Genomic DNA, 24164 nt, shown 5'->3' with positions numbered 1-24164 from the left:
TTTTCTCCCAGTCTGTGGGTTGTCTGTTTACTCTGCTGACTGTTCCTTTTGCCATCCAAAAGCTCTTTAATTAGGTCCCAACTATTTACTTTGTTTTTATTGCATTTGCTTTTGGGTTCTTGGTCATGAAATACTTGCCTAAGCCAATGTCTAGAAGGGTTTTTCCAATGTTATCTTCCAGAGTTTTTATAGTTTCAGGTCTTAAAGTCCTTACTCCATCTTAAGTTGATTTTTGTATAAGGTAAGAGATGAAGATCCAGTTTCATTTACCTACATGTGGCTAGCCAATTATCCCAGGACCATTTGTTGAAAAGGGTGTCCTTTCCCCACTTTATGTTTTTGTTTGCTTTGTCGAAGATCAGCTGGCTATAAGTATTTGGGTCTATTTCTGGGTTTTCTATTCTATGTGCCTATTTTTATACCTATACCATGCCATTTTGGTGACCATGGCCTTACAGTATACTTTGAAATCAGATAGTGTGATGCCTCCAGATTTGTTCTTTTTGCTTAGTCTTGCTTTGGGTATGCAAGCTCTTTTTAGGTTCCATATGAATTTTAGAATTGTTTTTTCTAATTCTGTGAAGAATGATGGTGGTATTTTGATGGGGATTGCATTGAATTTGTAGATTGCTTTTGACAGTATGGTCATTTTTACAATATTGATTCTACCCATCCATGAGCATGGGATGTGTTTCCATTTGTTTGTGTCATCTGTGATTTCTTTCTGCAGTGTTTTGTAGTTTTCCTTGTAGAGGTCTTTTGCCTGCTTGGTTAGGTGTATTCCTAAGTATTTTGTTTGTTCGTTTGTTTGTTTGTTTTGCAGCTATTGTAAAAGGGGTTGAGTTCTTGATTTGATTCTCCACTTGGTCACTGTTGGTGTACACAAGAGCAACTAATTTGTGTACATTAATCTTGTATCTGGAAACTTTGCTGAATTCTTTTCTCAGCTCAAGGAGCTTTCTGGAGGAGTCTTTAGGATTTTCAAGGTAAACAATCATCAACAGTGACAGTTTGACTTCCTCTTTACTGATTTCGATGCCCTTTCTTTCTTTCTCTTGTCTGACTGCTCTGGCTAGGACTTCCAGTACTACATTGAAGAGGAGTGGTGAGAGTGGGCATCCTCCTCTTGTTCCAGTTCTCGGAGGGAATGCTTTCAACTTTTCCCTATGCAGTATTGTGTTGGCTGTGGATTTGTCACAGATTGTTTCTATTACATTGAGGTATGTCCCTTGTATGTCGATTTTGCTGAGTTTTAATCATAAGGGGATGCTGGATTCTGTCTAATGTTTTTTCTGCATCTATTGGGATGATCATATGATTTTTGTTTTTAATTCTGTTTATGTGGTGTGTCGCATTTATTGACTTGCATATGTTAAACCATCTCTGCATCCCTGGTATGAAACTCGCTTGATCAGGGTGGATTATCTTTTTGATATGTTATTGAATTTGGTTAGCTAGTATTTTGTTAAGGATTTCAGCATCTATGTTCATCAAGGAGAGTGGTCTGTAGTTTTCTTTTTTGGTTATGTCCTTTCCTGGTTTTGGTATTAGGGTGATACTGGCTTCATAGAATGAATTAGGGAGGATTCCCTCTTTCTCTGTCTTGCGGAATAGTGAGAAAAGGAAAGGTACCAATTCTTTGAATGTCTGGTAGAATTTTGCTGTGAATCCATCTGGTCCTGGATTTTTTTAATTGGTAATTTTTAAATTACCATTTCAATCTCACTGCTTGTTATTGGTCTGCTCAGGGTATCTAATTCTTCCTGATTTAAGCTAGGAGGGTTGTATTTTTCCAGGAATTTTTACATCTCTTCTAGGTTTTCTAGTTTATGTACATAAACCTGTTCATGGTAGCCTTGAATAATCCTTTGTATTTCAATGGTGTCAGTTGTAATATCTCCCAATTTGTTTCTTAATGAGGTTGTTTGGATTTTCTCTCGTTTTCTTGGTTAATCTTGCTAATAGTCTTCCAGACTTTATGTATCTTTTCAAAGAACCAGATTTTTGTTTCAGTTATCTTTTGTATTGTTTTTTTGTTTCAATTTCATTTAGCTCTGCTCTGATCTTGGTTATTTCCTTTCTTCTGCTGGGTTTGAGTTTGATTTGTTCTTGTTTCTCTAGTTCCTTGAGGTCTGATCTTAGAATGTCAGTTTGTGATCTTTCAGTCTTTTTGATGTAGGCATTTAGAGCTATGGACTTTCCTCTCAGCACCGCCTTTGCTGTATCCCAGAGCAAAGGTTGTGTCATTACTGTTGTTCAGTTTGAAGAATTTTTAAATTTCCATCTTGATTTCGTTTTTGACCCAATAATTATTCAGAAGCAGTTTACTTAATTTCCATGTATTTGCACGGTTTTGAAGGTTCCTTTTGGATTTGATTTCCAGTTTTATTGCACTGTGGTCTGAGAGAGTGACTGACAAAATTTCAATTTTCTTAAATTTATTGAAGCTCGTTTTATGACCTCTATCTGGGAAAAAGTTCCAAGAGCCATTAAATAGAATGTGTATTCTGTAGTTGTTGGAAGAAATGTTCTGTATATATCTGTTAAGTCCATTTGTTCCAAGGTATAGTTTAAATCCATTGCTTTTTGTTGACTTTCTACCTTGATGACCTGGCTAGTGCTTTCAGTGGAATACTGAAGTCCCTCACTATTATTGTGTTGTTGTCAATCGCATTTCTTAGGTCTATTGGTAATTGTTTTGTAAATTTGGGAGCTCCAGTGTTAGGTGCAGATATGTTTAGGATTGTGAAATTTTCCTATTGCACAATGCCTTTTACCATTATATAATGTCCCTCTTTGTCTCTTTTAACTGCTGTTGCTTTAAAGTTTGTTTCGTCTGACATAAGAATAGCTACCTCTGCTCACTTCTGGTATCCATTTGCATGAAATGCCTTTTTCCACCCCTTTACTTTATGTGAGTCCTTATGTGTTAGGTGAGTCTCCTGAAGGCAGCATACAGTTGGTTGGTGAGTTCTTATCCATACTACAGTTCTATATCTTTTAAGCGGAGCATTTAGGCCACTTACATTCAATGTTAGTATTGAGATGTGAGGTGACATTCCATTCATCATGCTATTTGTTGACTGTGTACCTTGTTTCTGTTTGTTTTTGCTTTTTAACTTGTAGTTTTGTTTTATAGGTCCTTGAGATTTATGCTTTAAAGAGGTTCTGTTTTGATGTGTTTCCAGGATTTGTTTCAATATTTAGAGCTCCTTTTAGCAGTTTGTGTAGAGGTGGCTTGGTAGTGGCAAATTCTCTCAGCATTTGTTTGTCTGAAAAAGACTAACTTTCCTTTATATATGATGCTTAGTTCTGCTAGATACAAAATTCTTGGCTGATAATTGTTTTGTGTGAGGAGGCTGAAATAGGGCCCCAATCCCTTCTAGCTTGTACGGTTTCTTCTGAGAAATCTGCTGTTAATCTGATAGATTTTCCTTTATAGGTTACCTGTTGCTTTTGTCTCACAGCTCTTAAGATTCCTTCATCTTAACTTTAGCTAAAGTGATGACAATGTGCCTAAGTGATGATCTTTCTGCAATGAATTTCCCAGGTGTTCTTTGTGCTTCTCGTATTGGGATGTCTAGGTCTCTAGCAAGGGCTGGGGACGTTTTCCTCAATTATTCCCCCAAATATGTTTTCCAAACTGTTAGATTTCTCTTCTTCCTCAGGAACCCTGATTATTCTTAGTTTTGGTCGTTTAACATAATCTCAGACTTCTTGGAGGCTTTGTTCATATTTTCTTATTCTTTTGTCTTTGTCTTTGTTGAACTGGGTTAATTCAAAGACCTTGTCTTTGAGCTCTGAATTTCTTTCTTCTACTTGTTCAATTCTATGGCTGAGACTTTCCAGAGCATTTTCCATTTCTTTAAGCGTGTCCAAATTTTCCTAAAGTTTTGATTGTTTTTTTCTTTATGCTACCTATTTCCTTGAATAATTCTCCTGTCACTTCTTGTACTGATTTTTGAATTTCCTTGCATTGGGCTTCACCTTTCTCTGGTGACTTCCTGATTAGCTTAATAACTAACCTCCTGAATTCTTTTACAGGTAAATCAGGAATTTCTTCTTGGTTTGGATCCACTGCTGGTGGACGAGTGTGATTTTGGGGAGGTGTTAAAGAACCTTTTTTTGTCATACTACCAGAGTTAGTTTTCTGGTTCCTTCTTACTTGGGTAGGCTCTGTCAGAGGGAAGGTCCAGGGCTAAAGGCTGTTGTTCAGATTATTTTGTCCCACAGTGTGTTCCCTTGATGTAGTACTCTCCCACTTTTCCTATGGATGTGGCTTCCTGTGAGCCGAGCGCAGTGATTGTTATCTCTCTTCTGGGTCTAGCCACCCAGCAAGTCTACCCAGCTCCAGGCTGGTACTGGGGGTTGTCTGCATAGAGTCCTGTGAAGTGAACCATCTATTGGTCTCTCAGCCATGGATGCCAGTTTCTGTTCCAGTGGAGGTGGCAGGGGGGTGAAATAGACTGAGGGTTCTTAGCTTTGGTGGTTTAATGTTATACATTTGTGCTGGTTGGCCTCCTGCTGGGAGATGGCACTTCCCAGAGAGCATCAGCTGTGGTACTATGGAGAGGAACTGGCGATGGGCGGGGCCCTAGAACTCCCAAGAGTATATGTCCTTTGCCTTCAGCTAACAGGGTAGATAGGGAAGGCCCATCAAGTTGGGGCAGGGCTAGGCGTGTTTGAGCTCAGACTCTCCTTGGACAGGTCTCGCTGCGTCTGCTATGGGGGATGGGGGCAAGGTTCCCAGGTCAGTGGAGTTGTGTACTAGGAGGATTATGGCTGGCTTCTACTGAGTCATGTAGGTTGTCAGGGAGGTAGGGGAAAGCCGGCAGTCACAAACCTCACCCAGCTCCCACGCAATCCAAATGGCCAGTCTCACTCCTGCTGTGCCCCCACCACCTCCCCCACTGGCAATAGCCATGAGTCTGTTTCCAGGCAGTGGATGAACAGGGCTTGAGAACTTGCCTTGGGCTACCTGCCCCTAAGCTGAGAAAGAAAAGGGCTTGGCTCTTCCCCTACCTGTGGAGTCTGCACACCAGATTCACGCCCTCCCCTGAGTTATGGCCAGGAGGCTTCTTGCCCAGGTCAAATTGTTTCAAAGTTCATCTGGAGATTTCCTTCTCCCTGTGGCGTTTTCCCCTGTGCCTCTGGCTGCCCTCCCGATGGATCTCAGTGGTGCCAGGCAGGAATGACTTGCTTGGGGACCCAGTGAACTCCAAGCACCTTTCCTGCTGCTTCCTCTACCCCTGTATTTTGCTTGGCTCTCTAAATTGACTCAGTTCCAGGTAAGGTTGGAGACTTCTCCCTCAAACAGACCTTCCGTTTCCCCAGTGAGGGTATGTGTTCAGGAGAGGAGGATCTCTCTTTCCCACTTCCGTAGTTGGGGCATTTACAATATTAGGGGGGGTCTTCTGGGTCTTGCAGGAGCAGTTGCTTCCTTCAGAGGGTCTGTGGGTCTTACTGCAACTCCTGGTTTGTTCTCGCAGTCATTCTGGAGCTAAAATTCACAATGTGAGCCTCTGCACACTGCTCTGTCTGTCTGAGTCGGAGGTGCAATCTAGTCCTGCCTCCTATCCGCCATGATGATCTTCCATTCAGGACATTCCCATTCACCTTTTGATGCATACTGGAGTTGTTTCCAGCTTTCGGATATTATAAACAAAGCTGATAGGAACATGTGTGTAAGTCTTCATGCAGATATGTGTCTCTTTTGTCTTGGGTAAATATCTAGAAGCATAATATTTAACTATAGGGTATGTGCATCTTTAACTCTTTAAGAGTGTAACAGAGCCAGGCATGGTGGCTCATGCTTGTAATCCTAACACTTTGGGATGCCAAGGTGAGAGACCTGTATGAGACCAGGAGTTCAAAAACAGCCTGGGAAACACAGAGAGACCCTGTGTCCAAAAAGAAAAAAAACCAAAAATACAAAAACAAACAAACAAAAAAGCATGCCAGAATGTTTCCAAAGTGGTATTATTTTATATTCCCATTCCCCACCAACAGGGTATGAGCTTGCCAGTGGATCCACATAGTCTTCAGCACTTGGTATTGCCAATCTTTTTAATTGTAGCAATTTTAGTGGCTTTGTAGTGGTATCCCATTGTGGTTTTAATTTGCATCTCCCTAATGACTAAAAACATTGAGCACTTTCATGTCATTTGTCAGTGATATCTCTTCTTTCGTGAAGTGTCTATTCAAATCCTTTGCCCATTTTAAATTGGGTTGTCTTATTAATCAGATGTAAGTATTCTTTGTATATTTTAAACTCATCAGACATGTTTCACAAATGTTTTCTCCTAGTCTATAAATTGCCTTTTGATTTTCTTAACTGTGTCTTTCAAACAGCTAGGTTTTAGTTTTGATGAAATACAAGTTATCTACTTTTTATGTTATTGTTTAATTGGGATTTTTGTGTCTTATTTTTGCATAACTCTAGATCATAAAGATTTTCCTCTATGTTTTTCTTTTAGATGTGTCATAGTTTTACATATTATATTTAGGTCCATGATCCATTTTGATGTGTTTTTAGATCTAGAAGGAGGCAAGGTTTATTTCTTTGTAAAAATATGTCTCATCGTTCAAGCACAAGTACTGAAAAGTCATCCATTCTCCACTGAATTGCTTTGGCACATTTGTTGAAAATCAAGTTATTATATCTGTGTATGTCTGTTTCTGAGCTCTGTCCCATGGATCTGTATTTCTATCTTTACACCAATACCACATTGCCTTGATTACTGTAGCTTTATAACAAGTCTTCAGGCTGGGCACAGTGGCTCACGCCTGTAATCTCAGCACTTCGGGAGGCTGAGGTGGGCAGATCACGAGGTCAAGAGATCAAGACTTTCCTGGCCAACATAGTGAAACCCGTTTCCACTAAAAATACAAAAATTAGCTGGGCATGGTGGTGCACGCCTGTAGTCCTAGCTGCTCAGGAGGTTGAGGCAAGAGAATCGCCTGAACCCAGGAGGCGGAGGTTGCAGTGAGCCAATATTGCACCATTGCACTCCAGCCTGATGACAGAGTGAGGCTCCATCTCAAAAAATAAGAAACAAAATAAGTCTTCAAATCAGGTGGTGTAAGTTCCTAAACTTTAATCTTTTTTGTTCAAAATAATTTAGCTATTCTGGACACTCTCTAGTTCCATGAAAATGTTAGAATCAAGTTGTCAGTTTCAGTAAGAGTTTTGTTGGATTTTGACAGAAATCACATTGGATATAGATCAGTTTGGGAGAATAGATATTTTAAACATGTTGAATCTTCCAAACCTTGAACATGGTATGTCTCACCACCTAAATGTTTTCTTTGATTTCCTTCATTAATGTTCTGTAGTTGTCAGCATAACAGATCTTTTACATATCTTATTATATTTACATGTAAATATTTCATGGTTTTGGGGTGCTATTATAAATCAAACTTTTTTCATTCAATTTCTAATTGTTTATTGCTAGTATGCAGAAATAAAATTGGTTTTGTATGTTGACCTTGCATACTGCATCTCTGCCAAATCCATTTATTAGTTCTAGCTGCTTTTTTGTATATTATTTGGAATGTTCTCCATAGACAATCAATCTGTCTGTGAACAGAGATGGTTTTATTTCTTCCTTTCTAATCTATATGCCTTTATTTCTTTTTCTATTGCACTAGGAAAGACCTTAGGTATGATAATGAATAAAATGGTGAGCTTGGACAAGCTTGCAGTGGGTCTTTCACCATCAGCAATGATGTTAGCTCTAGTTCTCTGTAGATGCCTTTTATTAAGTTGAAAAAGTTGTTTTCTATTTCTAGTTTGCTGATAATTCTTATTGCAAATGAATGTTCAGTTTTGTTATATGCTTGGTTTATATCTAATCAAATAAACATCCTTTTTTTCCTTTAGTCTGTTTTGTTTTACTGTTTCTTCTTGAATCTGCCATGCTTTGATTGATGTTCAATTGTTGAACCAACCTTGCATTCCCAGGAAAATGACCTCATAGTCATATGTATTATCCTTTTTATATAATGCTGGATTCAACAAGGTTAAGATTTGTTGAAGAATTTTGTGTCTATGTTTATAATGAACATTTGTCTGTACTCCTCTTGTATTGTCTTTGTCTGGTTTGCATATTAGGGTAATGCTGGCTTCACAGAATGAGTTGGAAAGTGCCCCCTCCTATTTTCTGGTAAAGTTTGTGTAGAACTGGTATTATTCCTCCTTCAATGTTGGGTAGATTTTGACAGTACAGGCATCTGGGAACAGAGTTTTCTTTGTTGGTTCTTAACACAAATTATATTTTTAAAAGTAATTTATGACTACTCAGGTTATCTATTCCTTAAGTGAGCTTTGGCAGTTTCTTTGAAAGCATTTGTCTATTTCATCTAAGTCTTCAATTTTATGGGCATAAAGTTGTTTGTAATCATTCTTACTGTCCTTTTCATGTCTGTAATGATGTCTCCTTTTCATTCCTGATTTGTTGATTTATGTAATCTTTCTCTCTTAATAAGCCTGGCTAAAGGTTTGTCAATTTTGTTCATCTTTTCAAAATGTCAAGTCTTTTAATTACACTCTATTGAGATGTGAAGAATGGAAAATAAGTATCACTCCTTAACAAACTTCACTCTACCTTTGGAGTTGGCAACAAAATTTTAGAATAAGCTTAGTTCTTCTTTTATAGCTACTGTTCCTTCCTCCCTGTCTAAACCTGCATATATACTCCAATCACCATTTGTTTCAGTAGACTTCCTTGAAGCATCTGCAGAAACAGTCAAATGAAGGAGGAGAAGAGGGCAGGGAATTTCATATGTGGATCTTCTCTCGGTCACGTATGTATGAGTAAAGACTATCTTTCTCATTTTCCCATGATATGTATTAAATGATGACATATAACTTTAAGTCATTCTTTTTCTGGATAAAGTTAAGTTTGGTTTAAGTATTTTTGTATTCACAAGTGCTCAATGATCATCTGTATTTTCCTCTTCCTCAATAAACAATAAACACACAAATAAATATCTGAAACTTTAAGTCATTACTTCCCTCTCAGAGTGATATGATGACAGCGTGTCCACAGATAATTTTATTCATGATATTAATTAGTATAATTTGGTCCAGTAAATTTCAGTTCAGATATAGCAGTCTGTGTTTTTTAACTTTTATTTTTATTTTGAGATAATTGTAGATTTACATGCAGTTGAAAGAAATAATACAGAGATTCCATGTGCCCTTCACCCAATTTCCCCCAGGGTAACATCTTGCAAGACTATAGCACAATATCACAACTGGGATATTGACATTGACAGTTGTGATACAGAACATTTCCATCATTACAAGGATCCCTCATGTTTCTCACAGCCACACCCAGTTCTCACCCCCTCCTTAACACAGCCACCACTAATCTGTTCTCCATTTCTGTAATATTATGTCACTTCAAGAATGTTATATACATTGAATCTTTTGGTACAAAACCTTTTTAAATTGACTTTTTTCATTCAGCATAATTCTCTGGAATTATAAGTTGCTGCATGTACCCATAGTTTGTTCTTTTTTATTGCTGAGTAGTATTCATGGTATGAATGTACCACGGCTTGTTTAACCATTCATCCAATGAAGAAAATCTGGGTTGTTTTTGGTTATTACATATAAAGTTGCAATAAACATCAATCTACATGTTTTTGTGTGAAAACATGCTTATAATAGTGTGAAACTCTATGCTTAATTTTCTGGTTGATAACTATACAGCAACGATGTCAAGGCATTTGCCAAAAGTAACAGACCACTTCTTTATAAATGCCAATTATCTAATGGCTCACTCTTAATAATGGCTCACTCTTATCAGTACTTTCAGCTTTAAAACTGTCTGCTACCCGACTTTGAAAAGTCGTTGACTCTATCTCTTTGGGCTTCAATTAGGCAAGATAAATGTTTTTAAAAATGTATTATTTGAAATGTGAACTTCATGAAATGCTCTTAAAAAGGCAGGGGGTGGATTTCACGGCCAAAAAAAGTTTGAGGAAATGCTAAATATTGCATCTCCCCCACTTTTTAAAAATTTTATTCATTTATTTATTTATTTTTTTTGAGATGGAGTCTCACTTCATCGACCAGGCTGGATTGCAGTGGCACAATCTCTGCTCACTGCAACCTCTGCCTCCCGGGTTGAAGTGATTCTCCTGCCTCAGCCTCCAGAGTAGCTGGGATTACAGGTGTATGCCACCACGCCCAGCTAATCTTTATTTTTAGTAGAGATGGGGTTTCACCATGTCAGTCAGGCTGGTCTCAAACTCCTGACTTCATGATCCACCCACCTCAACCTCCCAAAGTGCTGGGATTACAGGCGTGACCCACTGTGCCCAGCTGCCCCCCCCATTTTTATTTAACAAAAGCACAGTGGTGTACAAAAGGATGAACCTAATATTGAATTACTCAAGTTCAAATCCAAGCTCCATCACTTGCTAGATACAGTAACCCTCAGCAAGACACTCAAGGTTGAGTGTCTTCAAATTATATCTCAAATTACTTATCTGTAAAATGGAGATAATAGTACCCACTCACACAAATGGAAGAATAATTATAATTAACTTGTTAAATGTTAGCTATTACTATTACTGCTATCATTATCAGAATCATCATCAACATCATAATGGTCTTATTAAAAATACATATGTTCAGGCTCCACTCCTAGAGACTGAGATTCAGTAAGCGTGGGGTACGGTGTGATCCAGATGAAGAAGCAGAGGTTCATATTAAGAACATATTAAAGACAGGATTCAAAGACAGTCCAAATTGCCTGGTGGGGAGGTGTAATACTTATGCCCATACACAAATTTAGTATATCATTTAAATTACTAACTCTGTGGTCCTGTAAAAAGTGTACAGTTCTCTCCCAAAATGGACTTGTAACATCATAAACTTATGATTCCTAAAGGGGTAATTCAATAAAATAAAATGCAGTTCTTTGCAGGTGGTATACACCAGCTTTCAAAAAATTCCTAAATATAGTAGTTAACATTGATACATCAAAGTTTTGTGAATCTTAGCTTAGCAAATCAGATCTGAAGTCATTATTTCCTTAGAAATAAAACAGTTATGATTTCTATTATTTCTGTAGGTTCCATCACCACATTGCTGATTTCCAAAGGTCCTCTTAATGTCAGTACCAGGCAAATTTCCAGGACACTTGGGGAATCATTCGGAAGGTGATGGCAATCTTCTTACCACTTCCACAGCAATCCTCAAGTAAGCTTTGGCCTGGAAAAGAACAAATTTATTTGTTCTGTATTTCTCTTCAGCAGACACTGAATGACTCATCAACTGTTTGTCATAGAGGCCCACTGTATTTGATAGTAAAAAGGCTGAGTGAGATGAGGGAATTCAGTACTGAGAAGATAATGCTGTATACATTGCAGATGGCACAAGGAAGAAAGACTTTTAGATTATTTGGAGGGTAATTATTTGGAAGGTGACTCTCTGAAAAAATATTCAGTACCAGAAATTACTGTTTTTAAAATTCTAATTCTGGTGTCAGCAAACTAGCAACCCACTCTAGTTGTAGAGAAATTACACCTTTTTGCTCTGAAAAATTGGTATCTTGAGTTAGAGACTGCCAAAACTTCTTTAGCATAAGAGCTGTTAGTCATTTTAAGGAGGACTATTTATTACCATGTTGCAGTTTATCTTAGGAAAGCGTTTTCTTCATCTCCCCGAGAATGGTGTGCAACCTCAGCACCAAGCACCTATAGGCTCTTTCACCTGGTAAATTTTGGATATCATGCCAACAATCCTGGTTCCATTGTTACACTCTTTATGTCTGGGATCCCAGTGTCATGGGACACTAAGAGTAGCTCTTAAGCCACGGAGTGGGCCACAAGCTAACCTAATGCCTGCATGGTAATGATACTTGCATTTTAAGAGTTCCATTAAATAAATGTAATGCAAAATTATTTATATCTTATACCTTATTCATAAAAAGTAACCATAGAACACAATAGTAAAATTTTCTAAAACCATTAATTTCCACATTGATAAGTGACATGGTTTGGCTGTGTCCCCACCCAAATCTCATCTTGAATTGTAACTCCCACAATTCCCATGTGTGTGGAAGGAACCTGGTGGGAGGTGACTGAATCATGGGGGTAGGTCTTTCCCATGCTGGCCTTGTGATAACAAGTCTCACGAGATCTGATAGCTTTAAAAACAGGAGGCTCTCTCCACAAGCTTTTTGCCTGCCACCATCCATGTAAGATGTGTCTTGTTCCTCCTTGCCTTTCACCTTCCTCCATGATTATGAGGCCTCCCTAGCCACATGGAATTGTAAGTCCAATAAACCTCTTTCTTTTGTAAACTGCCCAGTCTCTGGTATGTCTTTAATCAGCAGTGTGAAAACAAACTATTTACAGTAAATTGGTACCAGTAGAGTGTGGCGTTGCTGAAAAGATACCTGAAAATGTGGAAGTGACTTTGGAACTGGGTGACAGGCAGCGGTTGGAACAGTTTGGAGGGCTCAGAAGAAGACAGAAAAATATGGGAAAGTTTGGAATTTCCTAGAGACTTGAGTGGCTTTGACAAAAATGTTGTTAGTGATATGAACAATAAGGTCCAGGCTGAGACGGTCTCAGATGGAGATTAGGAAGTTGTTGGGAACTGCAGCAAAGGTGACTCTTGTTATGTTTTATCAAAGAGACTGGTGGCATTTTGTCCCTGCCCTAGAGATCTGTGGAACTTTGAATTTGAGAGATGATTTAGGGTATCTGGCAGAAGAAATTTCTAAGCAGCAAAGCATTCAAGAGGTGACTTGGGTGCTGTTAAAGGCATTCCGTTTTATAAGGGAAGCAGAGCATAAAGATTCAGAAAATTTGCAGCCTGACACTGTGATAGGAATAGAAAATCCCATTTCCTGAGGAGAAATTCAAGCCTGTTGCAGAAATTTGCATAAATAACGAGGAGCCAAATGTTAATCCCCAAGACAATGGGGAAAATGTCTCCAGGGCATGTCAGAGGTCTTCATGGCAGCCTCTCCCATCACAGATCTGGAGGCCTAGGAGGAAAATTTAATTTTTGTGGGCTGGGTCCAGGGTCTCTGTGTTGTGTGCAGACTAGGGACTTGGGGTCCTGCTTCTCAAATGCTCCAGCCATGGCTGAAAGGGGCCAACAAAGAGCTCAGATGGTGGCTTCAGAGGGTGGAAGCCTCAAGTCTTGGCAGCTTCCACATGGTGTTGGGCCTGTGGGTGCACAGAAATCAAGAATTGAGGTTTGGGAACCTCCACCTAGATTTCAGATGTATGGAAATACCTGGATGCCCGGGAAGAAGTTTGCTGTAGAGGTGAGGTCCTTATGAAGAACCTCTGCTAGGGCAGTGCAAAAGAGAAATGTGGGGTCAAAGCCCCCACACAGAGTACCTATTGGGGCACCACCTAGTGGAGTTGTGAGAAGACAGTCACCATCCTCCAGACCCCACAATGATAGATCCACTGACAACTTGCACCCTGTGCCTGAAAAAGCTGCAGAAACTCAACGCCAGCCTATGAAGGCAGCCAGGAAGGAGGCTATACCCTGCAAAGCTACAGGGGCAAAGCTGCCCAAGACTATGGGAACCTACCTCTTGCATCAGCGTGACCTAGATGTAAGACATGGAGTCAAAGGAGATAATTTTGGAGCTTTAAGATTTGACTGCCCCACCAGATTTCAGACTTGCATGGGGCCCGTAGCCCCTTTGTTTTGGTCAATTTCTCTCATTTAGAACAGCTGTATTTATCCAATGCCTGTACCCCACTGTATCTAGGAAGCAACTAACTTGCTTTTGATTTTACAGGCTCATAGGCGAAAGGAACTTGCCTTGCCTCAGATAAGACTTTGAACTGTGGACATTTGAGTTAATGCTGAAATGAGTTAAGACTTTCAGGGACTGTTGGGAAGGCATGATTGGGTTTGAAATGTGAGGACACGTGATTTGGGAGGGGCTGGGGTGGAATGATATGGTTTGGCTGTGTCCCCACCCATCTTGACTTGTAACTCCCACAATTCCCATATGTCATGGGAAGAACCTAGTGGGAGGTGATTGAATCATGGGGTGGGTCTTTCCCATGCATGAGATCTGATAGCTTAAAAATGGGAGTCTACCTGCAAAAGCTCTCTTTTTGCCTGCCGCCCCATCCATGTAAGACATGACTTGTTCCTCCTTGCCATTCACCTTCCTCCATGATTGCGAGACCTCCCTTGTCACATGGAACTGTAAGTCCAATAAAACTCTTTCTTTTGTAAACTGCCCAGTCTTTATCAGCAGTGTGAAAACAAACTAATAAAATAATATACTCACAGTTATATATTTATATACAACTACTAAAGATAGTAGCTAAGACTTACTGAGTACTTAATATTTGCCAAGTGTTATTTATCTTCACAGTTACTCTGCGGGTAAATTCTATCATTATCCCGACTGTACAGATAAGGAAACATCCAGAAAGGTAAACAATTTTGTTGAAAACAATAATAGCTAGTAGGAGATGAGCTGGGCTTTGAACCTAAGCTGACCAATTCCCAGACTCTGCACAGTAAAAAGAGATGTTTGTGGTCTATTTGCCCTGACTCGATGAAGTGCTTTAAGAGTCTTTCACATGTCTTCATTTTTAAAGACTACACTTGAGCCCTAATAGCTAAATCATGATTTATTTTACCAGAAAAGTATTAAAAGTCATTTTAAGAGAGTCCTTTAAAAAAAATCTAAAAACATGAATAAGGCTTTAAATGCTTTTGCTGAGTACCTACTATACCAAATACTTCATGTAAATAATTTCACTTAGACATGTAAAACAAGCACCATCAGCTCAACTTGGATGATGAAACCACGAGTCATTTGTTCAAGGTCATGAAGTCAGGCTGCAAAACCTTCAAACCTGGGTCCAACTGACTCTAAAGTCCAGCTTTTTCCACTATACCACATGTTAAACAGCAAACTCAAATGCAAGTAATTATAATCAGAAAACGTAGTCTAAAAATGGTTTCTTCTCTGCTGTAGTTAATAGAAACAAGTTTTTGATTATAAATGTAAATAACATCTACTTATAAAGAAAGGTTTCTCTCAAATCAAATGTGCTGATTTTCACTCATACATCTTTATAAATACCTTTTATCTCCTAGTAGCTTTTCTAGGTACTTATGCCTAATATTTTGTGATGAAAATTTAAAGTTAACTAAAGCAAGATGATACAAGGCCATCATTCTGTAATCTTTTAAGTGTTTAGCTACATTAAATTAGAGACAAAAACCTATCAGAATACAAAAAAAACTGAATGATTCCAGAATAATCAAATTGGCTACATTTAACCTTTCCTTTTTAATGGACTATCTCCAAACTTAGATTTCTAATATATCACATTCTAAGTAATAGATTGTCAGTTGCTGAGAAACCACTAAAAGTGCTTAGTTTAACAGTTTGAATTTCTCAAAAACTGTTGAGGCTAAATTTTTCAGCCAGTGCAGTATTATTTCAAGTAACACATTTTGGTTCGTATTGCATACAAGGCATCATGTTGGGAAATCTGTGGTATGTAATGATATAAAAGAGAGGCAGAACAGTTCACTGGTGAAGAGTTGGGGCCTTGAAGTCAGACAGCCATGGTTTAGAATCTTGGCTTTATTACTTATAAGCTGTGTGGTTTTGGGCAAGTTACTTAACCCTTCTAGGCTCAGTTTCCGTATCTGTAAACTGCTTATAATAATTATATCTAGCTCAAAGCATTTTGGGAGTATTAAGTGAGAATACGGCATGTGAATTGTTGACACAGAGGAAGCATATAATAAATATTTGTAGCTGCTGTTATTATCATTATACTCTCAAGAAATTTACAATCTCATTGAAGAGCTCATATGAACATGTCCTTTGGGCACTGTTCCCACCTGAGGAATAATTAAATCAAATCCCTTTCCCCTTTCTTTTGTTTAATCCATAATTAGCAAAAAAGTCACACACACACATATCATATATAAAGGATACAACTGAGGTAACTCAAACTATTAATACTCTCTTCTTTCATCAACTCTACACAGACTAACCCTTTTCTCCTATTCAAGATATTTTTGTTAGGTCATCTAGAGGCACAGATAATACAGTTGGACCCTATTGTCTGCTATGCCATTAACTAGCAACAGGGAATGAATGGTAACCAAAGTGCACAAAGGTTTTTTCCTTTGTTTTTAAATATTTGAAGTCCTAACTTATCACACACAGTCATTTCATATTAAGATTGTGAGGTGATAATTTAGAAATTATAAGAAAATAAAGTTCCCGCTAACATTTGAAAGTCTTTACCAGGAATATGTTATAGCACATCTTTCTGTAGCTAATATTCTTACTTGATAAAAAGGATAAAACCACAATGCTGTCAGTTAATCACAGGTCCATTCCTTGTATTCTGGTCTTAATAAAGAGCAGAAGGCAGTTTTAATTGCATCAACAATATTAATCATACCAGCATGTGGGGATGCTATTGAATTTAGGGGTTCCGAATTCTAAATATTGCCTTCTTACCCCTCCTCTATTGTTTTCTCTGGCTACTTTACACTACTTACATTTGGAGTCTTACTTGCCTTTCCTAAATGGTGTACAGGTGCAGAAGGTTTTGCCCATTGTCTGAGCAAGTAGCAGACTATTACTACTTTTTAATTGGTACTATGAGCTCTTCCAACATTTCCAATGATGTCTTAAATTCACCACAATTCATATCCTTAAATTAATCACTACATTTTTAGTGTTTGCCTCTTCTGAAAGTTAAATGTTACTAGGAGAGTTAAATCCTCAATGTATAATTCTAAAGGATATTGTGGGCAGAGAATAAGAGCCCTAACACCTGGTATTGCGAGGAGGGAGTAATAGAAAATGGAGAAGGTGGAGTAAGAAGGAAGATGAAAAGCTAACAATTAAACATTTACCAATTTATAACTGTGCCTATGGGTCAACCCCTAAAAGTAAACAATAAAAAGTATGAGTCTAGGCCGGGTGTGGTGGCTCATGTCTGTAATCCCAGCACTTTGGGAGGCCAAGGCAGGTGAATCTCCTGAGCTCAGGAGTTTGACACCAGCCTGGGCAACATGGTGAAACCCCATCTCTACCAAAAACGCAAAGAATTAGCTGGACATGGTGGTGTGCACCTGTAGTTCCCAGCTACTTAGGAGGATGAGGTGGCAGGATTGTTTAAGCCTAAAAGGAGAGGCTACAGTGAGCCAAGATTGCACCACTGCACTCCAACCTGGGTGACAGAACAAGATCCTGTCTCCAAAAAAAAAAAAAAAAAGTATCAGTCTAAAGTGAATAATTAACAAATAAGATTACAGGTTTTGCCCCATTAACTTCTGCAGAAGTTTTACCATGTTGGCAAATAAACACTTCCTTCATTCTTTAAATGAAGACATGCAGGCAGAATAGGTGTTAAGGTCCTATGAATACAACAGAATCTGGTGAGAGCGTTGTGACTAGTTTCTAAGAGCATATTTCCATTTGAGTTCACGGAGGAAAGGGAAGGAGGCTTTTAGGGGGCAAGATTCATCATAAGACTAACCAGAGGATTCTGATCCTAGGCCTCAATCACAGCTTCTTAGTGTCTAGGAGTTAATGTCTTTGATGTTGAAGCCGGGAATTCTCTCATGATTCAAATTTTGCTACCCTTTTTTTTTTTTTTTTTTGACGGTGTTTTGCTCTTTTTGCCCAGGCTGGAGTGCAACAGCATGACTTTGGCTCGCTGCAACCTCCGCCTCCCAGGTTCAAGTGATTTTCCTGCCTTAGCCTTCCAAGTAGCTGGGATTAGAGGTGCGTGCCACCATGTCCAGTTAATTTTTGTATTTTTAGTAGAGACGGTGTTTCACCATGTTGGCCAGGCTGGTCTCAAACTCCTGACCTCGTGATCCGCCCGCCTCAGCCTCCCAAAGTGCTGGTATTACAGGCATGAGCCACTGTGCCGGGCCTACCTTGATTTTTAAATAACATCAAAGAGTGCTATTTACTTGATACCATGTCAAGGACACTAAGTGGACTCAGCTCTTCAACAAAGGGAAGAGGAGAGACATTTAGTGTCATGACATCTTATACAGACAGTTTCAGAAGATTCAGTTGTATTCTACTTAGCATTTTTCAAGGTACACATTATTATTTCATTTATTCCTTCCCATCTTCCTCATTATGAGGACCTTCAGAGAGGTTAGAAAACTTGCTTTAGGTCACACATAGAAAACTTGCTTTAGGTCACACACACACATAGGCAAACTTGGTACCCATGATGACTTAGATTTAGTGCTTTTCCTTCCATGCAGAGATCCCCTTTGAGAATCTAACAAAGCTATTTAGAGTATTAAATCGTATTATCTTTGGATGGTTGCTATATGTCCTCCGTTATATTACATTCCTCTAACTTCAATGAAATGTTTCTTACTACTGGAGGATTTCAAAGAAAAAAAATGAACAGGTGAAAAAAATAATAAAAATCTAAACTCTTAATTGAAATACACTGGCAAGTAATTATTCTTATTCACTAGGAATCACTGTGAAATGTCTTTAAATAGTCTGTTCTCAGGAGGCACTTAAAAGTGTGTAATTAAAACAAAAAACCCTCAATTTTCATAGAACTTTTTCAAATACTGCATAAAGTACAGCTATGGTAGTTGGGATTGGCAGACTTTAATTACAAAGATGATCAAGGATTATGGTTTTTTGCTTATCTAAAAAATTGCTGAGAAAGACTGAAAAGGAAATTTAACAGTTAATACCTAAAAGGCAGAGAAGAGAAAAACAATGGTAACTGTTATACCATATTTACTCAGAGATCATATGGCCAGCAAAACAATCACTATACCATAGCTGCTGACCCTTAAGAAAAGGAAAGGACCTCTAAACGCAGGAAACAGATCACTCAAAATGAATATACTTTACTTATCCAAGATTCCTGTTCATTTACTCTTACTTTACAGCTCTAACCAAACTTGGCTCTTTCATTTTCCAATTCACAGAAGATTAAAGGAAGCAAACTAGAATATAAAGAGCAGTAGTTATGTTTAGAAAAAATACCAGTACTGTAAAGCTATATCCATTAGTTAGGGAAAAGAAAAACAAAAGAAAAACTATTAGAAGATCGATTGGGGCTGTTCAACAAAGGAACAACATCCAAACCGACATACCAGATGATGATTCAGTTTCCAAGTTAAATAGCAAGTGTTATTTAGGAATGAAAAAATACGTATGATTCATTTTATTTCTATTTTTAAAAAGATTAAAATATTATATGCTCAAAGATTTTATGTAGCAGTAATTTTGAAAATCTATCAACTATATCTCCAATGATGTTAGCTAATGAAACACTACTAGTCTTTTCACCTCACCTTCTCAGTTATATTTATTAAAATAAATGCAATGAAAATTTCCTCTCTAGGCGGGGCATGGTGGCTCATGCCTATAATCTCAGGACTTCGGGAGGCCAAGATGGGAGGATAGCTTGAGTCCAGGAGTTTGAGACCAACCTGGGCAACATAGTGAGACTGTCTCCACAAAAAAACCAAAAAATTAAAAAAAATTAGCAGGGCATGGTGCTGTGCACCTATGGTCCTAGCTACTCGGGAGGGTGTGGCTGAGATGGGAAGATTGCTTGAGCATGGGAAGTCAAGGCTGCAGTGAGCTGGGATTGCACAATTGTACTCCAGCCTGGGTGACAGAGCAAAACTCTGTCTGGAAAAAAAGGAAAGAAAAAAAATTGCACCTCTAATTGTTTACACAATTACCTTATATCCAATTCAATACTTTCTTGCATTAGGCTTCCTTCTCCAATCAGTTGAACTTCTAATACTGAAATATAATAAACTTGGGCAGTCAGATATTGCTAGCCAGCAATATAAGAATTTTACAAACTGTAATGTTCATGCTTTTCATGAGAAAACTGGTTGGGTGATGATTCTCTGTAGGTAAACTTGTCCAGCTGATAATTTAGAGCCAGCACTGGAAGCTTACTGTACATAATAGTAACTTAAAGATGCTTTGGACAAGTTAAATAATCCTTGTTTAAATATATATGCACTATGAATATATAGGCTTAATCTTCCCAACTTTCTTTCTATATTTCAAAAAGTATATAAAAAGAAATAAAAATATATATCCAAAAATGGAACTTACCTCATCACTTTCAGGCTGTGAAAACACAATTGGCTGGCCTGTATCTGAAGCTTCCCTTATATTAAGGTGTAAGGGAATGTCTCCTAAAAGAGCCCAGCAGACATCCATTAGAACCAGAAAAGTTTATACAGGCATTTTGAATCTCACTATTTGAACTATGGAAAGAAACAAAATCTGAACTAAATTGATTCAAATTGACTATCTTCTAATTGCTAATTCTCTGAAAAAGAAATTTCAAATGGGAATTACAAACAAAATACTCTAGAGTAGTACAGTGATTGTATTTGTTTATATAGAAAAGCTCTGTGGCACCCCATCAAGGGATGAGGCCTCTGATTTATTCTTTGCTGGAAGTCTCCAAGCAAGCAATGGCTTGGAAGACATTTGCAAATTATTTTTCCCATCAATATCTGTTATAGACACATCATGTCACATAATAAGAGGAAACTGAAGAGCAAAATATGGGGAGACAAAGTAGTCCAAAAAAAATACAATAAAATAACCTTCCTGATGTTGGCAAATGGAGTGAGCTCAAAGAACTGGTCAAAAGTAGGCCAGACCTGTTATCTCAACTATCTGTCTCTTTATCAGACAGAATTATTTTTCTCTTATTATCTACTAGCCTATGTAGCACCATATATAACCTGTGAGCTTGGTGAGATCTCAGCAAGTATATGATAAGAACCTTCAAAATACAGACTGAGGTGGGAGAGGTGTGTTTTCTTGAGGATATATTACTATCAGGCAGTGGAATTTAAGAGCTGACCTGAATTCTGACCCCTCATCCAATATACTCTTTCCAGCACAGTATCACAAACAAAGTCTACCAAGACTGAGATTTAAAGTGCAGTGAGTGGGGTCTTAAGTGGAAAAGTTGACTTGCCTTGGTACTTAGTGTTCTCAGAACCATTCCAAATCCACGCAAAGGTTATTAAAACATACGTGTATGTGGTGTTTTATTCAAATAAGTCATTTAGCACCATGTCAGGCAATTTAAATAATGCAAAAGAAGTATGTTATAAAAATATTACAATATATACTATGAAGTACATGGAAAAGGAAATGTTATTTCATGCTCCTCTTGTCAAATGTTGTGATCTTAAACTATAAGTCTTTCCTCAATATCCAATGGCCAAATGACAAATACATGATATTTCAGTAGCCATTTAAGGATTAGCTTTTCATTAAATTTGATTCCTATTTTCTAGATCAACTTCAGACTGTAGGAAACTGTTACAGGAGCAGGCAGAAAAAAATGTTACAGAAAATGCTTAGAAATGAAATTTTTTCCTCTCAATTTATGAACTGTCATTCTAGTAAAGAATCATGAATGATTTCTTTTCTACTGCATAAATAGAAGGTAAAAGAGTAAAACCTTCTCCTTTATATAGCCATCTATTGACATCATTTCTGCTCTCCAGATACTCACAATCCTACCTACAGACACAGAAGATTAGACCAAGAAGGGGAAAAGTCTTGTCAGAAACAGGTGGCATAGTAAGAATGGTAACGGGCTAATAGTTGTATCTAGACAGGGATTTTTAAAAAGTAAAAGTGAGTGAGGAGCAGTCTGAGCCTGAGAAGTATCTTTGAGGTGCCAAGTCTGAAAGAAATGAGGGAACATTTCAGACATATAATAGGTTAAAGGGTTTTCTGTGAGATGGTCTGAGACTTTAACTACTATGCATAAACTATCCCTGTAGGTAAATACAGATAAGGTTCTGAAGAGTTATTGTGCCAAATAATCATTTAAAACACAACCCACTGAATTAAGAGTCTGCCAGGGAGTCAGTAAAGGACAAATAAGGGTTCCCAGGAGGTTCAACTGGCCAAGAGGCCATAGCTGCGAAAGCTTTCTCCCTGATTTCAGTTCCTCATTCCCAACTCCCGCCTCTTCATAATTGAAGCCCTGCTCCACTTCACAGGAGACACCATGGGGCCCATGAATACATTAAAAGGAAGGGATGTGCCCTAACGAGGAACTCTAAATGATTTTTCCCTAACACTGTCCGACATAGCAGTCTAGGGCACCATCCAATTTTTGTGATCAGTAATCAGTGTTTCTGATACATTTTTAGGGTAATTGTACATTTATGAGCTGTTGGTTAAAATGTAACTTCCATACATACCATTGTTTCTCAATGAAATGTTTCAAATTCTAAATAACTGACTTAGAAATTGTTCAGCTCATTTGTAAGTTAGGAAATTATAATGTTGTCAGTATAATTCAATAATGCCATTATAATTACACATTTACTTTATTATATAAGTGAATGTCAATCTGTTATTATGCAGATTTGGAAAATTGAACTTTCTGGGTTAAATGAAAAACAGTTACAGAGTATAATTAGTGGCTATAATTATAGCAATGTATCAAAATATATCATTAGTATTCACCTGGTATTGTAGTGGCTGCTATAGTGCAAATGCATAACAATAATATATTTAACATCAACTTTTAGAAACTTAACTATAACAGAGAATGTTTTGAAATTCCTTGATCTCTAGGGATCTTAATTTTTAACTACCTAAGTCTAATAATTCACTCTACGCCTTCCTTATTCAGCATCTAACATCTGCCTTTGGCAAGAACAGAAACTCATTCACAATTAGAATATCAAAACATGTTTTCTAAAAAGTCTGTTAAGTTGCCTGTGGATTTTTGGAACATCATCTTTTACCAAAAACCTGTGTTTTGCTTATTTAACACATGATTTTAGTTCTCCTCATAGCACTAATGAACTCTTCAGTTCAGTGCCATGAACGGTGTGTACAATGTAAATTTCAGGTGCTATATTTTTTAGAAATGTCACACACATTAAATATTACAGAAAACAGTAAATATTGTCATTCTAAAGCAGAAAGATGAACAAATACAGAATTAATCAGGACGGCATTTTTATATATGTACTAAGAACGAACACTTCTAGAGGTTTTTACAACATACAGAACAGATATTTTAATGTATACCTGTTTATACTGAGAGATGTACAACCAACTTAGCAAACACATTGGTGACCATCATTTAAAATATGGCTTCAAACTATAGTACTTAGACCACAAAACTCTCTTCTCAAATTTAAATTATAAACAATTTTTATTTAAAATAGAAATTATTATCATACTTGTCAGAACAAACCTATTCAAAAAAGCCAAAGAAAGGGTAACACATATAGAACTGTGCTATATTAATTTAAAACACAAAGCCAAAAGCAAATCATCATTTTCTGAGACATTCTTTTTTTTTTTTTTTTTGAGACAGAGTCTCACTCTGTCGCCCAGGCCTGGAGTGCAGTGGCACGATCTCAGCTCACTGCAAGCTCTGCCTCCGGGTTCACACCATTCTCCTGCCTCAGCCTCCCAAATAGCTGGGACTACAGTTTCCCGCCACCACGCCCAGCTAATTTTTGTATTTTTAGTAGAGACGGTGTTTCACCATGTTGGCCAGGCTGGTCTCAAACTCCTGACCTCGTGATCCGCCCGCCTCAGCCTCCCAAAGTGCTGGTATTACAGGCATGAGCCACTGTGCCGGGCCTACCTTGATTTTTAAATAACATCAAAGAGTGCTATTTACTTGATACCATGTCAAGGACACTAAGTGGACTCAGCTCTTCAACAAAGGGAAGAGGAGAGACATTTAGTGTCATGACATCTTATACAGACAGTTTCAGAAGATTCAGTTGTATTCTACTTAGCATTTTTCAAGGTACACATTATTATTTCATTTATTCCTTCCCATCTTCCTCATTATGAGGACCTTCAGAGAGGTTAGAAAACTTGCTTTAGGTCACACATAGAAAACTTGCTTTAGGTCACACACACACATAGGCAAACTTGGTACCCATGATGACTTAGATTTAGTGCTTTTCCTTCCATGCAGAGATCCCCTTTGAGAATCTAACAAAGCTATTTAGAGTATTAAATCGTATTATCTTTGGATGGTTGCTATATGTCCTCCGTTATATTACATTCCTCTAACTTCAATGAAATGTTTCTTACTACTGGAGGATTTCAAAGAAAAAAAATGAACAGGTGAAAAAA

At 37.9% G+C, this 24164-nt stretch overlaps 1 protein-coding gene across 2 annotated transcripts in view; it reads right to left on the bottom strand.

The window, feature by feature from the left end:
- Window positions 1-9120: 9120 nt before the first annotated feature.
- NUBPL (nucleotide binding protein-like) overlaps window positions 9121-24164 on the bottom strand; it is a 276185-nt gene continuing 261141 nt past the window's right edge. Inside the window, exons 10-11 of one of the 2 annotated variants that reach the window (XM_011941866.1) lie at window positions 20124-20206; window positions 9121-11227 (exon numbers count right to left, since the gene is read on the bottom strand). In XM_011941866.1, the coding sequence (XP_011797256.1) occupies window positions 11165-11227; window positions 20124-20206 (146 nt within the window). In that variant the 3' untranslated portion in view covers window positions 9121-11164. The remainder of the gene's footprint in view (window positions 11228-20123; window positions 20207-24164) is intronic. The other variant, XM_011941867.1, reaches the window with a different exon arrangement.

Source organism: Colobus angolensis, unplaced genomic scaffold (genome assembly GCF_000951035.1).
Source record: "Colobus angolensis palliatus isolate OR3802 unplaced genomic scaffold, Cang.pa_1.0 Scaffold202, whole genome shotgun sequence".
In the NCBI taxonomy this organism is placed as follows: domain Eukaryota; kingdom Metazoa; phylum Chordata; class Mammalia; order Primates; family Cercopithecidae; genus Colobus; species Colobus angolensis.
Note: the sequence above shows the minus strand (reverse complement) of the source record. Positions and strands in the feature narration are given on the sequence as shown.